At 39.8% G+C, this 18,630-nt stretch overlaps 1 protein-coding gene across 2 annotated transcripts in view; it reads left to right on the top strand.

Annotated features, from left to right (window-relative positions):
- PTPRO (protein tyrosine phosphatase receptor type O) overlaps positions 1 to 18,630 on the top strand; it is a 148,131-nt gene that overhangs the window by 69,838 nt on the left and 59,663 nt on the right. For both annotated transcript variants that reach the window (XM_066549772.1, XM_066549773.1), the window contains exon 2: positions 11,226 to 11,499. In XM_066549772.1, coding sequence (XP_066405869.1) covers positions 11,226 to 11,499 — 274 coding nt within the window. The remainder of the gene's footprint in view (positions 1 to 11,225; positions 11,500 to 18,630) is intronic.

The following is an 18,630-nucleotide window of genomic DNA, read 5'->3' as shown; positions in this document are numbered from 1 at the left end:
TGGGTGATGAGTTTCTCCTCTGGAGTTCTGGTGGACAGAAAACTCCATGACTCACTAAGCCTGAGGTTTCTTCTTTGAGAAATCATCACAGAAACATGCCCAGAGCTGCAATACTTGATGTAACCTATTGTCAGCCACAAAAGCAGAACCCCAAAGAAACACCAGCCTTCTTCTTTCTCTGCTGCTTTAAACTTCCAAAGGCTGGTGGGAAACAGCTGGGAAGGAGCATACTTCTGTCCATTGGCTCTCTGGCACCTGAGTTAGGAGGCAAAAATTGCATCCAGAGTAAACCTGAGCTGAGAAACAACATTGTAGACTGATACTGGAAATAAAGAGCTTTCACTGCTCTATGAGCACACTGGAGTGGAAGAAGAGAGAAAACTGAGTGTGGTCAGTAGGGACCTGGCAGGAAATAAGTAAATAAAGTGATTAAAATTTAAAAGGGCTATAAATAACTAAGAGAAACCACTCATTTGGCTTGGAGATGAAGCTGCCTCTGTTACCACAGGGGCTCAGTGCTGCCAGTGTGCCTTTTCTTACATCTTTCTGTTGTACATGAAGAGCCAGGCTGGGAAGGTGGAAAGGTTTAAGGGTGCACATTTAACTTAACATAAAAAATACCTTGGTGTCCAGTTCTGGTTTTTTGAAGGATATTGTAGATATTTATTTGCATTATAAGATGCCATATACATTTGCAAAACTTTCCTTGTGACTTTTTGTAGTCAAATTTAGGAAAAAAGAGCCATGTCAGTTTTGTAGTTCTAAAGTACGGGCAGGTGTGCTCCCAGGAAGATCATGAAAATATTTTGGTTTCAGTCAAAGAGTTGGGTAAGACCTTAGGCAATGTATGTATTGCTTGAATTTGAAGTGCAGGAGTTGATGAGATAAGAGATTTGTATATTTACCCTGCAGTTATTGAGAAATTGTCACACGAAGTCCTGCAAATGACAGCCAGACAACAAGGCTAAATGTATTTTTGCTTGGATTTTATATATACATAATTATTATATTATATATTATTATATATAATAATATTATAATTATATAATTATTCTATATATAATATTAAATATTTAATGACCAGTGCTTATGTATGGAAGCACCACTTCATACATGTGAGTTAAATACACAATAAACACACATACTGTGAGTTAAATACAAGACAAAAGAAAAGAGATCCATGTCATTATCCTTCATCCTTATCCTTCCCTTTCACTGGCAACAAAAATACTTCATAAAATGGAAGAAGAAAATTACAGCATAAAAAAATACATGGTGATCTAATATCTAGAAAGTAACTAGGAAAGAAAATCATTATCACTTTTAAAATGTGCATTTTCTTAAATGTCAGAATGATAGGATTACATATTGCATTGTCTAGCAGCCTGAAAGCTTTTTATATTAGCAGTGAGTTAATGCCTATGAAATAAAGCTCAGTAAATATTTAGTGTGGTGTATGTCTGGGAAAGGTCATGTTGACTCATTTAAGGCCACGCTGTTTATAAATTCATCCCTTTCAGAAGACACTACAGAGCATCCTGAGTTAAAATGAGGAAACAGCATTCAGAAAATTTATATTTTTGTTTTACAGTCAATTCTACTGTAGGGAACAGACTTCTCATTGCCCATTTCCACACACCCTTTTCTCAGCTGATTTCATCTCTCAGTTTGTTAAGCCTTCTCTTGCCTGGCTAGCCATTGTCATGCCTGGGGAAAAGCTCTGTCAGGTATTAAAAGAGAAATATATAAAAGAAAGCTAATGGCAAAAGTTTAATTCTTTCAGTTCTGCATTCTCAGGGTCTGTAGCTGCCAAACCAGACAGAAATTTAATGTGTCTGCTCTTCGTGCCATTACTACTGGGCTACCTCAGCCTGAGATATTGGGCTGATGAATGTATTTGTAGTGGCTTGACTGCATCCCTGTTGGCCACTGAATAGCTGCCAAGTGTAAAACCCACATGACCACAGCAAGGAATAATAATTTCTGTGAGGAGAACACAAAACCTGCAGAGCAGGAGGCTCAGCATCACCTAAGGGACCAAGACTTTTATTGTTCTTTGAATGACTTTTTAGCAACCTCACTTCGTAAAAGACTCAAAACAAATTAGAAGGAAGTTCCAGGGGTTATCACTCTTTGGCAGCTCCAGAAAAGAGTCCTTGATCTCCTGATTGATTCTGTGTACTCAGGGCCTGCCTGTGTCACAGAGGCAAGGGATTTATGGACATGCTTGCATCTTTTGCTGACTAGGACCTTCCATGTGCCTAAAGTTATTTGCCTTGCTCAGTCACAGCCATCATGCACTTTTATACTGCTGAAAAAGAGAATAGCTAAACAAAATTGAAACCTTATAATATCAATTTGGACAAGAAAAAAAAGACTAGGAGCCATAATACATAAAAATGGCTTTAAAAATCTGAGTTGCAGCTGCCATCAAACCATACACAGCTGTTTCTGCTCTCATCTGGCTCTTGGTGTTTAAATGGAAGGTGCACAGACACAAACATCTGCAGGAGGCAGCTTGTTTAAGGTTAAGTGGGTAAATCAAATTCTTCAGATCCCTCTCTCCCTACAGAGTAGAGAGGGAACCTAGATGATAAGCTTTGACTACACACCCAATTTTTATTATGATAAATTGAAGCCAGATTAATCCCACACTAAATGCAGAAGTCTCATCACAAAAGTTCTGGCCAGAAAATCTTTGAGGTGTCCTCATTTAGGCAACAGCAGTCATTGTCCCCGGTCTCCTCCTCTGGGCACTTTTACATCTGGAAGGAGTTTCCAGCAGCTGAGAGTCCTGGCTCCATTTCCTGAACTCTTTGTATTCACTCCTCTCTTTCTCTTACTTCAAGTCAGCTTCTGGCAGTTGTGCTAAAAACAAAATTCTTCATACACTACGACCAAATAAATCCTGCTGGAGCTGTCCCTGCAGGGCAGGGTGGCAGTGACAACTTCTGAGCTTTTGCAGCATTGGAGTTTGGGGGTGTTTATGGCTTCTGAGCAGCACACTGCCAGTGTGACAGAGCATTCTTCTGTGGGTATGAACTTAGCAGATTGCTACAAATGGCTGAACTGGGCCTAAAGCCACGCTAGAAATGAATTGACAATCAGGCTGGAGCTGCAATTGTAATGTTCTGTGTGGATTTGCAATTGACCCTGTGCTGTACAAAGAGTTACAGAGCTCATCTCTTGATAGTAATCAGGGAAATGGCACTGTCAGCTTGCTTCCCTTTGAGCACAGGTCAGAAAAAAGCAAAAAAAAAAACCCTTACCAAACAAAACAATCAATCACACTTATAGACACACACACTTTACCACAGCAAATACTTTAGCAAGAATACCATTCATCTGCAGAAACTATATATTAATAACAAGAGGAAATCTCAGCAGCTTGTCTGTTCATCTCTTGCCTGTTTAGAGAGCACAGGGGCACCACAGGGTAATCAAAGTGCAGAGCATCAGGTTCCACTTGGATCTGAAAACAAAATAAAGCTGTACTTGAACCTGAGTGAACAATCTTTCAGGGATAGACACAGCCACATTACAGTTATGGCTCCGGGAAGAAGGGCAGTAAGCATAGAGTATGAAAACTGCTGATCTGGGTTTAGACTTGGGTTTTCCAGACATGCCATGACTCCTGTGACCAGTGAAGAAAGGGTGGTGGGTGTCTGCAGCTTTTTTTCTGGGGAGCTGAGAGGCAGGGGGTGATAGAAAAATGACCATCAATAAGGCAGACCACTTGTTTAAGGTGAGCACCAGACCAATGTGAAGTCACAAAACCAGATTTGGAACAGCTTTTGGTTTGGGGTTTTTTAAGGTTGGTTTTTGTTGCTGTTGTTTGGGGTTTTGTTTTGGTTTTTGTTGTTGTTGTTGTTGGTTTTTTTTGGTTTTTTTTTTTTTTGACGAATCCATACCAATTTCAAATCTCTCTAGTAGTCTCAGAATTTTGAAAATACTTAAAGGTGCTTTGGTGCCTAATCCCCTTTAAAAACATTTGCAGATATGGAACAAAGAATTAGGATTCTGGAATAGCCCCTATCTACAAGTAAATTCATTGTTCTCTTATTATAGATAAACATGGGGGAGAAGAGAAAGTCTGGTTCTCCTCCACCATTTTCCCTTACATTGCTTTGTGATTACAAATTAATTTCATGACCACTTTGGTCTCCAATTTTTTTCTGACAAGTGAGAACTCTTAACTCCCTCCCACCTGTGCTCTTTATAGATAATGCCAGTAGCAAAGCATTGCATTCTGCCTTTAAGAACTAGCTCACTTGTGCACCTATGAAGGGTATATATGCAACCTATTAATTCAAAATTGAGGCATTTTCCACTCTTTCAGCACCCACCAGGTCAGTCTCTACCCCTGTGTCATACTCTCAGCATGCAGTATGAAATTCAGCTGCCTCCAGTCCAGTTCATCTGAGCTGCACAGCACTTCTGGAATTGTTTTCTCATGATGCAACATCAGCCCTCCCATTCTGTTGAACACCAGGAATTTTCTGTGTAACTTCCTAGTGTCACCTTTCAGCATCAGTAGCTGTTCAGAAGCTGTTTCAGCATCAGAAGTTTCTGTTACAGACTTCCATTATTGGCAGAGGTGAAGCCACAGTTTTGGAGCTGAAGGACTGGACATGGATGAATTTGTCCTTCATCACCCAAACCCACATCTCCAGTGTGCTCCCTCTCATCTCCCAACAGGGCACTTTGCAACACCACGGAGATTGTTTCTCACCATGCAAGGAGAGACTTCTTTCTAATCATCAAATTCTTCAAAATCTACCTGAATTCATTGCCCATTTGTTCATTCTGCCTTCTCCTGCCTTGTCATGAGGTGATCTGTTCCTCCTTGCTCCTGGGATGGGCAGTGAGCTGCAGTTGCAGGTGGAAGCTGTGCTTAATTACACACCATCCTTATTAATTGCTGGATGGTGGGTGTGTTCTTAGGATAATGTGTACACAGAGTTTCTTTCCCTTCCTTTCCCCCTACTTGTTCTTTTTGGAATTTAGCAGGGGATCCAACCAACACCTACCACCTGGCATGTGTTCAGCATGTGTTCAGCTCTGCTCATTTTACCATTGGTTGAGGCAGAAGTTTGCTCTCATTCTTGTCCCAGAGAGCAAGGATGGACTGGAGAAGGGCCCTTTTGGTGGAATTAAGGGATTTGAGGCAATGTGAAATGTTTCCTGGGCCCTTTTTCATTTTCTGTTATTCACATACAGGCTCAAGTGGGAAGATGCATTTTAATTAAAGCACAAGGTTCATCTGGCATGTGTTTGGCTACATCCACAAGGGATGGCTAAACTTTAATTGCAGAGGCTCCATAAAGATCTGAGTTGGAGAAGGGAAATCATATTTTCTTTTCTATCAAAATCATATTTTCTTTTCTATCAAAATCATATTTTCTTTCAGCAGAATTATGCTTTTTTGACATAATTTTAGTACTAGGGGAAAGCTAAAAATCTAGAGTGGAGAGAAACCAAACTGTATCTGCCTGGGTGTGAATTCCTGTTGTATTTGGGGTGCACTTGTGCAGGGAGAAATGCCATCCTAGAAGCCCTAACTTAGTTTTAAACCTTGTTAACATCGAGGCTTCTGAATCACTGTGCTTGGTTGTTGCCCTCTGCACTAGAAAGATGGGCTAGAAATATAAATTTAGCAATAATTTACCAAGTGTTGGACATGTTAGCAGTGGGATACATTAGATAGTAGTCTTACTGAAATTAGCATTCTGGAATCTACTTAATGCTGTTGTAGTAGCAGTTGATTGTGTGAAGAAATATTTCCTTCCAGGTTATTAACTTCAGAATGGCAGCAAAACATGGTGGGCTGTACATACCATAATGATGTTTGCTTAAAAAAAAATCCACCCCCATGTTCTGCATTTGTGGGCAGAGATGGGAAAAAATACTTATCCCTTTAGAGCTGTCTCCTAGAGCAAAGAAATGTGGGGGCTCATTTATAAAATATGACCAGAAGATTGTTGTTACTGGCTTTTTGAGACTCAGAATAGCAACAGGGCTGAGGACACTATTCATAGAGCAGAATGCCAGAAATGATGTGTTAACCTGAATCACAAACCATAAATTATTGAGAACTGCAGCTTTTGCTATCTTTTTACATGTTAAAATATTCCTTTTTGCATAGAAAATCTTAACTATAGAGATTTGCATTTTTTTTCCCATGGAGTATTTCTTCTGAGGAGTGTTTATTAAGGGATGATCTTTACACAACCTGTGGGAAAGTGTAGATAAAAACAAAAGCCTCAGAAATAAATATCCTTATTTTCCAGAAGTCTTTACATTTCTGTCAGAAGGCTGTAACACTTTTCGTTCACACTTTTGAAGATCATGTCAAACAATTCTTTCCTCTTCCAGTCAGCACTGAAGTCTGTGCTGCTTCAGAATTCACTGGAACACATGGAAAGCTTAGGATGTGCTTCCCTAAGTTCTTTAAGAATGTGTTTACCTATTTTGTTAAAACTCTAGGAGCTAATAATGATAGCTAGCAATTCCAAGGAAGCACGTTTTGCAATAGTATTTATTTCTTACCTGCTTTCTGTGGTTGTAGCAAAGGCCAGGAACCTGAAATCTGGATCCTAATGCTGTCTTTTATGTAAGGCTTGGACTCAGTGCACCCAGTGACAGAGGACTGCAGGAATATGGTCCCAAGCTGGGACCATCAGCCCTTTGGCTGTTTAGTGCTTTTTCACAATTAATTCCAGTCTTAGGTGAATCCACAGGTGTTCTGTCTGAAAAGGTCATCCTGGCTTAGTCATTCCTTTTAAGTACCTAAGATTAAGTAAGATGAATTGCGGTGAGAATGAGTCATCATATGATTTAGAATGAAATTAGCATTATTGGCCACCAGGACAAAATATATCAGAGTGTAGTAGAATCACTCACTACATAGCCAGTATTTCACCCAATAGGTCTGGATGTAGTAGTGTTCAATATTTTCTTATACTTTCATGGATGTTATTTTTGTCCAGCATCAAGCAGTAGGTGATCAGTATGGTGCCTGAGAAGTAGATCCTCATAGCTTTAAAATTTGCTCCTGCTTACTTTGAAAATTCTGTGAATGCTGCAGGATTTACTCTGTAAGAGCTGACAAGAGTCAGATTTGTTTGGGATTTTAGTTCCAGCTGTCTGGCATTAGATAATGAGATGCAGTTACCAGCACTTTAATTTTACAGAGCTGATGAGTGGCCACAGCTCCTCTTAAAGTCAGCAGAACTTGTAACTGCTTGCACTTCTGGTAATTGGGTTCTGGCACAATGTGTTTCAGAATGAGACATTCAGAAGCTAGAGTACTTAAAATCAGTAGTTGTTTTGCAGCTTTGATCTCTTCCTCATGTGTAAAACTCATTCTGTTATATGGAAATAAACCGAGGATATAAACTTCTGAAAAGAGGACTCTGAGCTCTGCTGCACACCATTTATTTTCCTATTACTCTTTGGATATTGTTTATTTGACATGTTGTATATCTCCTTGTCTCCCCTTCCTTTTTATTTTAATTGGGACCTGGTTATTGGCTGGAAATTCCACTAACATGACTCATCGCTGCACTGGAAATGACTGTGAACAGGCATCACATTGTGGGATTTACTTCCCCCCCTCCTTCTTTTTTTCTTCTTCTAAGTGCTTTATCGTGGCACGAGCTTGTAATAATAAACTAGGAAGGAAGTTGGAGCTAATCATTTGTTTCTGAATGCACAAGCCCTGCCAAATTTCCCCACAGGCATGAAACAGCCGCTCAAGCTGTGACACCAGCAAATTAAATCCTGGAGGTAGCTGACCAGAAGTAATGAAATGTGTATTTACCATACTGATGCTGTCAGTCTTAAGACACACTGACTTTACAATCTAGTTAAGTGGGGCATGTTTGTCACTTCCAGTGGTGCTTAGAGAAAATACTCAGCTCTTTTCTTAGCCTTCTTTTCAAAATCACAAGCCCAGTGCTGGCTGGTAACCCTGACCTTGTACAACTTGGAGGAAGGGTGGCCAGAAGGATGGCCAGAACGGTCTGTACTTTTTAAAACATATTCCAAAGGAGATAACATATTCCATATTCCAAAGGAGATAAATGATTTCATCTCATGACATGTTAATTGCCAATTCTTTTTATTGATCTCTGATCTGCCACTCCAGTCTTAGAAATTAACGGCTAAAAGTTACTTCAAGAGCCAGTGGATAATAAAGAGCATATGTGTCCCCCATACCATGTGTTCCCTGCATGCATCAGTTGGAAAGCACACAGAGAGACACATAATCACTGGAAAGGGGCCACTCTAGAGAGGGATGCATCCTGCAGTGATGGGCTGGATGGGGCACAGGGCTGCTAAGGAGGTGGCCCTCAAAAAATGCACCATGGCAGTAGAGCTTCCAAAGCGTCTGGACATGGATGAGGGAAGCTGTCATTTCATAATCCCCACGTGCTTAAGGTGATGGAGCACTCAAAAAAAAGCTATTTACCCCAGGCAGGTGTCATAGGTAACAATAGGAAATGTCTGAGAGTTTTATTTAGCTGGCAGAAGCATTCCATGCTAATTCTGTGGGAGCTGTTGAAGAGGGTTTGTGGACTATTTCCTGGATGGTGCTTGCTGTGGATTCAGGAAAATATTGAGGGGGGAAAAAATAAAAGCATGATCTTCATCATGATTAATACAATACCCATGGAAGAATCAAAGAGTAAAATCACAACCCATATGAGCATTGCCTGATATCTAATTATATCCTAGGAATGTCCATGACTCTGCAATTATATGCTTAATTTCCAGTACTTGATTAGCATTGCAATTCATTTATAGCATCCAGCTATAAGGAACTTGCTTGGAACTGTTTGTTGGCACATATAAATTCATTTAGCACTTTGGGCTGGTTCTCTGTAACCAGGTAGGCACGTGGAGTTGGAGCTGTGGAATTTAGTGCCAAGGCCAGAATAATTTCAGAGACCACACCATTATTTTTCCTCTAGTGAAGCATTCGAATGCAAGTCTGTGGAGGGTCAAAACCCACAGATTTCTGTGGGATTGCACATGAACTGCAAGCTTAGTGTGTAGAGCTAACCTTGCTGAGTCCTTGCTTGGTCTTGGAAGGCAACCATGGCTTCTGTGATAGAATAGTGCATGTGCCTCTGGAAAGCCAGGACACCTGTGCCTTCCTTCTCCTGTCTTCCCACACCAGGAGGGCTGAAGTAGGATTGATTCCACATTTTCTTAGTGAAAAGAAAGTAGGGAAGAAGAAGAATAAGAGAACCTCTACTTGGTTTTGACCAGATCTAAGCCTAATCCCCAGTTAAATATTTGAGTCTGTGTGAATCCAAATACTTGACTGGGATTTAAGGCAAAATACAACCACTTGAAATGTAGAATTTTGATCTACTCAAGGGTAACTGTTGAATTCAGCTCAGGCTGGGGAAAACACATGGAAGCTTTTTTGTAGTTGTAGTCTTACATTATAAACCATTATAAACCTTTTGGAGCAATTGCTTTGCCATCTGTGAAAAATTACCCAGACTTCCATACCAAAATATTCTCCCACTGATAACATTGGCAGATACAATTTTAACAACTTAAAAGTAATTTTTTAAAAGACTAACTAAAGCAAGCCTCAAGTCAGCAGCTGAAGTTGCATTGCCTCTGTTTTTAATCTCAGGCTTGGAGCTGTCTAGACAGGTTATCCTCTTTGTGTTGGACTGATTATGTGCTTTGTGCCTTGTTCTCCTCTTGGATCAGATGGGAGGGCTTGCTTAGGGGCTCTGCCTCAAGCCTATGGCTTTGCCTCTAGGGTGGTATAGCCTTAGGTACACTGTAAATGTCAAAGCCCAATGATAATACCATTAATACATGGAAAGACAAACTGCTGCTGGTTTAAATTTTACACTCCTAGAACTAATTATTTATTCTTGGCTAGTTTATTTCTGTTGTGATTGTTATTTTTGTGTGTTTATTTTTCTTGGTTTTTATTTTTTTAGGTGTTTTTTTGAAATGCCAGGAGCTGGCAACACCAGATGTGTGAATTTCAAATAGGGATCCCGGTTCTTGCAGCATAAATCCCAGAAATATTGTTTTCATGGAAGAACAAGCACTAAACAAAACCACAAAAAAATAGGAGGTAGTCAGACTGCTAGAATTAATCTCTGAAGGAGATCTCTAGCTCTCTCTGGTACAGGAACAACTTGATCAAAGAAGTTGCAAACTAGCCTTGCTTTTCCACCTTTCCCTGAGAGCTCTGAGCCTGTGAAACATGAAGGAAAAAAATACTGTGGAGTTGAGAACTGAAAATACCAGATATTACAGTTATCATGGGGGGTAAAATAATTATAAGCTGTGGTGTGGTCTAGTAAACAAAAAGGAAACTCTTAAAGTAAGCTTGAACTTTTCCTTTTCATTAATTAGCATGAATCTGTTTTGAAATTCCTGTAGAGAACAAGTGCTTCTCCTGACAGCTGGTTTGAAATTAATAAAAAGGAAAGTGTTTTCAGCTGGCAGAGGCTTAACACACTCATGATACATGAAAACAAGGTTAAATTGCTCCTTTCTCTCTACTACTAATAAAAGGAATATTGAAAATTAAATGCTGTAGCTTAGAAAATAAAAAAGTGCTAGACAAAACTATGGACATAGTGGTGAGGGCTGCTTATCACTTGGTTGGTACTTGCTGAAATGGGCAAGTATGGTTAATGCAATACCCATTTGGAAAAGCTTAGGAAGGATCCAAAATTATTCTTCAGCTGTAGGCTTTCAGAATATATTGTGTTAGAGGAATATATGATCCTGTTTCTGCAAGATAAAAGAGTTTTGATTTAATCACCTCTTTTTTGGGGGGATTTAAATGATGTTGAGGCTTTTTTGGAAATCCTCTTGCCCTGATACCCTTTACAATCTCATCCTTCTTCTGCTCTACTTCACCTTTCCTCATGAAAGGATGACAGAGGCTTTATTCCTCAGGGTGTAAGGAGTGGAGTATCTGTAGTATCAGAAAACACACAGCAGGATCCATCCTCTGCTGCAGAGAGACTGGCCTCTGATAATCAGAAACCTGCGGGCTTTGGCTGACTGTGAATTGCAGCCTGAAATAATTGCTCCTGATTGATGTTAACTCTCCAGTAGAATATAAGACGTAACTTTATTGCAAATATGAGGATCTTATGAATAACAAGGGAAATAGGTGAAAGTAAAATACTAGATTTTACCTCAAGAAACTCTTTATTCTTGTCTTGTAGAGTGCAGAGCCTTTCCAAGTTGCTGTGAGAGAGGACAATTGTATCATTGTGTCCCTGGAGGCATCAGACGTGGTGAGCTCATCCTCTGTCTATGTTGTGAAGATAGCTGGAGAATCCAAGAACTACTTTTTCCAATTCGACGAATTCAATAGCACTTTACCTGCCCCTGTGGTTTTCAATGCCAAATACCATGGCCTGTATTACATAGTGACTCTCTTGGTGGTCAACTCAAATATGGTTTCCAAGTCAGCGAGATCAATCACTGTGTTAACCAGTAAGTAACATCTTGTTCTTCTTTTCTTCTGTTTTGTGTCTGTGTGTGTGGCTTTTTTTCCCCCAGAAGTTGTTATTGTGAAGAAGGTTGGGTTTGTTTTTGTTTTTTTTTTTAATTGGTCCTGGTTTTGTGTAGGATGCATCCCTGTGTGAGAACAGTAGGGAAGAAGTCTTGACAAGGTGTGAGTGAAAATTCATGAGGTGTAGGCAGAAAGAAAGGAAAGGCTGTAGGCTTCCCCTGGCTGGCCCTTCCTGAACACTGAGGTGTAATATTCTAAAACAGTGTGATGAATGAACCCCCCTTCTCAGATGTTCATCCTAAACCCTTCAAACCAGGAGTACCAAACATCGAGTAAAGGGCACAAGTGTTGACTGACATTTCAGTGTAAGTGCTCCTCTTATTTCATGAGTTTTATTCTGTTTCAAATGTTATAACATTGTTCTTTTACTGCTAATATGTGGAAGCAATTCCAAACTTGGAAAGCAGACACCAGTCACCAAAACCATGTGTTTTTGCCAGTACAGCTGAAGGTGTTTGTGATGGAGAACACATTTGTAGTAGCCTGTCTCTTACTATTTCCAGGTGCATTGATCATGGGGAAGATGTGTGATTTTGTTTGCTCTGTCACTGTACAAAGTACCACAGATTTCCAGCTGTGCTTCTGGTTCTGAGGTTCCATGTGCCAGGCTGGAGACTGAAAACAATTTGTAGAATAGAAATTTTTTTCTTCATCTGGAACATGACAAAAAATCTGTTTGGATAGAGCCAGACTAATTTTTCAGATTTTTTTTTTTTTGTTTCCCTAAATGGCACATTGGATTGTATGTGTAGTTTTAGTTGTATTACATCTGAGGAATTGTTATGATTTTTTTGTACCTGCGTTATTGTGTCAATGAGGAAACACCATCCACAGTAATAACATTCAAAGCACGTTCAAGTAGGTTCATGTGTTATTGAGTGAGGAGCCTAAAATTCAGGAGTAACAAGATTTTGCATCGTCTATACTTTCTTGAGCCTTCCCTTGTGTGCTCAAGTTGTCCCCTGATGAGGAAAACCATGAAGAGTCCCATGGGAAAAGTATCATGTTGTTGGGTAATGCAAGAACTGAACAATTGCAGGGTTCACAGGCAGCCTGAATTTCCTTTCCTTTGACTGCTTTAACCTTGTAAGCAAAGTAGTAATTTTAATCCAATTTTCTATTTTATGTTTGTTTTCAAAGAAAATAATTAAAGCATCTGTTGTCATATACAACTGGAAGAAAAATGCTTCATTATGCATTTTTAGCAGGTTTTGGGTGCTGCATTTGCAGTTGTGCAGCAGAGCTCATTGCTCTTTGATTTCCAGAGCCCACGAGGGTCTCTGGTAGCAGGGAAGGTGTGATCCAGGCTGGCAGATGGTGCACACACTCCTGTGCAGGGAATCTCTGAAGGAAGAAGGAAGCCAGAATCACTCAGCCCACCAAAGCCAGCCCCAGACTTCCCATTTCTGGCTCAGGGGGTTTCCACAAGGTGTTCTTGAGAAAGCACGATGCTGGGGGCTCCAAGGGCATGTCCTGTGTCACTCTCCCTCTTCCAAGGCTCGATGGTTTCACCACTCTTGGGTTTTTTGGGTTTTGTGTTGCTGGAATGGCTCCCAAGGTATTAAAGAGCCTTTTTTCCCAGCCCTGTGACCAAAGAAGAAGTTGAGATTCCTCAGCTCTGGCTCTCAAGGTTGTTTATTTTCCCTTTTCTTTCTCTGAGCTGCTGAGATCTGTCCAGCAGGTCAGGCTGTGGCACACTGACTGCCCTTGGGGTGGTGTTGGCTTTTTATACTAAAAACTACCTGTACTTTATTTACAATAATTTTCCAATACCTATCACCTATGTTAGACAGTCTGTCTCTAAACTAATCCAGAAGTGCCACCATCACAGCAGAAGATGGAGGACAAGAAGAAGAAGGACAGGACATGCCCAGATTCCTCCATCTTGCCTCTTGAACCCCCATTCTAAATCCCCAAAATTCTACTTTTTCACCCTGTGACAAATTCACTATCATTCTACTCAAACTCTTGTGGCTTGTAACTCTTCACACAAAGTTGGTAATTGTTTCCATGGGTTAAAATCAAAGGCACAGGTGTTTGTGACTCCGTGCCAAGGTCTCTGAGCCCCCTGCCAGGGTCTGGAGTCCTCCAGGGCAGCCAGAGGAATGTCCTGGGTTCCAACACAGCACCGCTCTGATGGGGTGTGCTGGCAGCATCTTGGGGTGTCCTGCTGCTCCCCCAGACCTTGGAAGGACCAGGGATCCTGGCACTCAGCCAGTGCTGCCAATGGGACACGTGTAACAGAGAGAGACCTGGGGATTTCTCTGGTTTTGCCTCAACAGAGAGACAACCACGTTCATGGCAAAGAAAGGGCAGTCCTGCAGGCAGCATTGAAGGATGCTGCACTGAACTCCCAAAGTAGGCTGCAAATTGTGAGCTTGGAAGGGAAAGGATCCAGTCTCCTCCGTGATATTTTCTGTCAGGCAGACTGATGAGTGCTGGCTCTCTTGTAGCAGCCTTTGCTCCTGAGTTCATCTTTTGGGGCACAAGACTACAGAACTGAAAGTAAATTTGGAATTAAAAGGCAGGGTGCTGGGGTGGGATTTTTAAGGTGTTTCAATACCCTTCAGGTTTTGAGAAGAGTTCTTAAAACTCCTTTTGTGACCACTGGTTTCTCCTACAAAAATGCATGAGGTGGTATTTGGTTTGTTGTTGGGTTTTTCCCCCTCTCATTGGTATTGTCCACTTCCACTTCCCGTTTTTCATAATTTTATGACTATCAATAACTTGATTTTTTTTGGCAGATAATAATTAAGATAGATCTATATTTTTCTTTTTGCCCTGTGCTCTCTGAGTGTTTAATATTCTTGGTTTATTTAATCATGCAAAGATATGTAACTATCTAAATTATTCCAGCTATATCTTAGACATGAAAGAATGGCACATTGCAATTAGCTTCCAGTACCAAATTAATTCCTGTTCTAACTCCATTGGTGTCAGGAGAGCTTTACCAGTGGCAGATTGACCCCATTCATTAGGCTGCCACAAAATAAATCAAGCAGGATAGCCGGTGATGCCAATGTGGTTATTCCCAAGGCGCAGTGCTCACAAGAGTTTTTTAGGGATCTCCTGGAAACTGCAAAGGAGATCCAGATTTTCAATGTGTGCTGGAGGTCTGAGTTTCACACAGAGCTGTGTGTACCCAAAAAGTGCTCATCAAAACAAGACCAAGGTGCCTCAAAGGCATTGCCTACTTAGAAATTCAGTGAGAGTCATGAAAGACCTCTGCTTTCTGGTGGTAAATCCTTATGACATTTCCTTTCTCCTGTTCATGTCTCCCATAATATGCTACCTCTAAGGGAACTGGCAAGAAAAAGCAAGAGAAGAACACATTTAAGAGAAGACTTTTGTTTTATCCCTTAAAGGGTTTCTGACCAGAAAAGCACTGAAAAGCTAACAATATATATATATTTTATACATTATATATAGGCATATATATGTGTAACTCTTCATATAAATATATGGGCATAAATATGTACACATAAAAATACAAAATCATGTCATATAAATATACCTGTAACATAGAATCATAGTATCATTTAGGCTGGAAAAGACTTCTAAGATAATCAAGTTCAACTGTTAACCCAAAACTGTAAAGTTCCTCACCAGATCATGTCCCCAGGTGCCACCTCCACATATTCTTTGAACACTTCCAGGGATAGCAACTCAGCCACTTCCCTGGGCAGCCTGTTCCAGTGCCTGACCACCTTTTCAGTGAAGTTTTTTTCATATTCAATGTAAACCTTCAGATTTGTCAGGCACCATTTGTCCTTAACAAAGCTGTGCTGTCTGTCTTAGGTCACCTCCTTGTATTGCATGTGAACATGTCATCCATGCACATATTCATGTGTATATATGTTCCTTTTGAGCATTCCATTGTTCATTTGGTTCTTTTCTACAAGACTGCACAGTTCCCATTGTCTCTGATTTGAAGAATTTCAGGTTTCTCTCATGTTAATCAAAAATACCACAAGCTGTAGAATTTCCTCATTTAGGATCTGTGGTCCAGATTGTTGCAGTAAAAAGGATGAGCTATTTGAAAACTCTTAGATAAGAAACCTGTAATATTGAATTTTAGCACAAAATAGCCCTTTTTGCTTCTGATTCTGTAGCAAAGTTGTGTTCAGCAAATTTGGCTCAGTGTATCTCTGAAGGAGAAAAATGGAAACCCTGACTGCTTTTTAAAGATCCTTGCAATGGTTTTGAGAAGAATAATTGTGAGAATCTCCTATAAGTGTAATTGTGCTGTGCCTGTCAAAGTCACCTGTTCCAGTCTGGGCAATGTTGAACAGTTCTGGTATCTCACACAACTGTTTCAGGCCTGCTTTCCTCTGCTCTTGGAGCTTTGGCTTTTCAATGGGGATGAAGTAACTCTGGAATTTGTATAATTTATTTAATGTTTGACATACTTGACTGAAAATTCCACCTTATTACTAATTGATTTTAAAGTAGTTTATGAAATAAATGAAGAGCACATCTGTAAAATCAGTGATTGATGTTCTCACTCACTCACCCTACATTTTCCCAGCTTGAAGCCTTATTTTATCCTTCTCAGGGTGACTCATACCCATATAGCATCTTCTTTTTTTTTTTTTCCATGTGCACTGTCAGCTTTACGTTGTGAAGGAAAAAAATGTTTATACATTTGTAGGAATGGGAAAAGCTGTACATTGCAAAGATACTGTGTGCTGCAGGAAAAAATGTGTCTCTGCTGGGAATTGGAGAAATCTGGATCTGAGGATCTGTGATGGTAATTAAGAGCAGCTCTGCCTGGCTTTTATTTTAACTGATGATTAGGAATTCTGAGTGGTAAAATGTTTCATTGTTTCAAAAGCTGATGGTTCCCTGCATACATAACTGTGAAATATGTTCCCTTTAGGGGGAGTTCTGCCTCTGTGTCTCCTATAAAAATATTCTCCTGGAGAGGCCAACAGCTGCTGCCTGGGACTCTGATCTCCAGCCCTCAGAATGTAATTGGCATTACACCCAGTTAATGCTCTGTTGTCATTGTGCCAGATGCTGCAGGAAGTGATTCAGCAGGTCCAGTCCTTTCCTCTGGCTTGTTAATGGATCAGGGTTCTTTACCTCTGAGCTTCAGAGGATTTTCCCCCTTAATGAAATGTGAAACTTTAGCCCTTCATGTTTTTTTCTCTTTCTTAAAGGATGACGTGAAACACCTTTAGAAAGGCTGGTTATCCATGGCAGCCCTAACTTTGAAATGTAACTCACAACAGCATCTAGGTCCATTAGGGCTCATCTTCTCCCAGCAAATAAACCATGTTATCCTCTTTTTAGGGTGAAAGAACTTCTCCATCAGAATCAAAGAAACAGAAAGAACTGCAGCCTGCTGTAATTTGCCTTGTAAGGCAGATCTAAACAATTGGCCTAAATCTGTTCAAGAACAATAGATATGCCTTTGTTCTTGTGACAACATTATTTTTTAGGTTGTGTCATCTTTTTATTTATCACCTTATGTGACCATGTAGAAATTGCACTACATGTCATCATTGCTCAAGTGCTATTTTCACTTACATTCCCCCTTCATAAGCAATAGCACAATATCACTATTACCTATCATAAACTTGAACATTGTGTTCCCAAAGTACTGAACAAGATCTTCTTTAATGTCAAAGATGGTTTCTTTTTAACAAGAGATAAACCATCCTAAAGTTTACAGCATAATGGAAGATTTACCCTGGCTGTGACTTACTCCCAGTAATGATACAGCTACATAAGTAGTGTCATCCTGGGGAGAAAATCACATAATTCACAACTTCTTCATGTAAATAAAGGGAATTACCCATAGGGGTTAGGTCACTCCATTAATGGGGCATCTTTTTTATAAAAGTCACAATATGGAGGTAAAAAATTATTAATCTGGGTCCAATGTGAGAAACAAAAGATCTCAGTCCCACATGTAATGCTGTATTCAAAGCCACAGCAATAATCAATTCAATTTGTAGAGTGACCCAATCTGCACATATTGCAAACAAATTAATTTGGATTGAAATATGGTACTTATTTTCATAGCACATTTTTTCCCCTCCTGAATTGCAAATATTAATGTGTCTGACACAAACTGAATGCATTAATGGAGGATTTTGCATTCAGAATTTTCCAGGGCATCGGAGAAAGATGTTAGGCACGTTTATTATGCTGTCTTGATGCTTGTGTAATGCAAGTTATGTGCTAAATGCAAAATGCTGGAAAGTCCAGGATAAACAGGGAAGTTGAGTTTCCTGTAAACAGATAAAATGGGAAAGCAGCTGCTACAGAAGCAGCAGTTCTGAGACACTAAGAAAAATGGCAAATTCAGGTCTTGATCCTGCAATCTTGTCTATGTGTGTATAATATAATCTCCAAGTCTAAAAATAGAGATTGTAAGTGAAGAGGTGGTTTAAACTATTAAAAGGGACAGTGAAATGCTCTAAATCCCTTCTGTAATATGACTTCACCATAGTACAGGGCTTTTATAAAGCTCTAAGTATTAAATTTCTGTGATTCCACTCAATTTAGGCTATTTCTTGACAGCCATTGAAATCTGTGACAAGCTGCATCCTAAACACTGAGAATAGTAAAATTAAAAAGACTGGATTGTTTATGCTCTGAATTATAAATATAGATAGTAAAGAGTGGCATTTTACATATTCTTTAATTCTAATAGCCCTAGGAGCAGTTAGTAAGTGGAAGACAGAACACAATCTGCTGAGCGTTCTTTTAATTTCACACTGTGCAAATAGCTTTTGATGTGAAGATTTGGTGCTGAAGGAAGTAAGATAATGGGAGGATCTTTAAATTGCATTATGCCACTCATGCAGCTCTGTTAACATCAGCCATGAGCAAGGAGAGGATAGCGAGAGGAAGATAGCGACGCGAAAGAGAGTCTGTGGTGATTACCACTTAATTCAATTGTTGCTTAATTAAATCAAAGCATCAGGAGGAAAAATCATCTGGATTAAAAATGAATATAGCTTCCATCCTTTATTTGATTTGTTGTAGGAAGGAATAAATAGGGGTAATTGAATCACTGGCACAAGAAAGTTTCAGTAATT

This window comes from Molothrus aeneus, chromosome 5 (genome assembly GCF_037042795.1).
Source record: "Molothrus aeneus isolate 106 chromosome 5, BPBGC_Maene_1.0, whole genome shotgun sequence".
Classification (NCBI taxonomy): Eukaryota; Metazoa; Chordata; class Aves; order Passeriformes; family Icteridae; genus Molothrus; species Molothrus aeneus.
The sequence above is the reverse complement of the archived record's forward strand: the minus strand, read 5'-3'. Positions and strand labels throughout refer to the sequence as shown.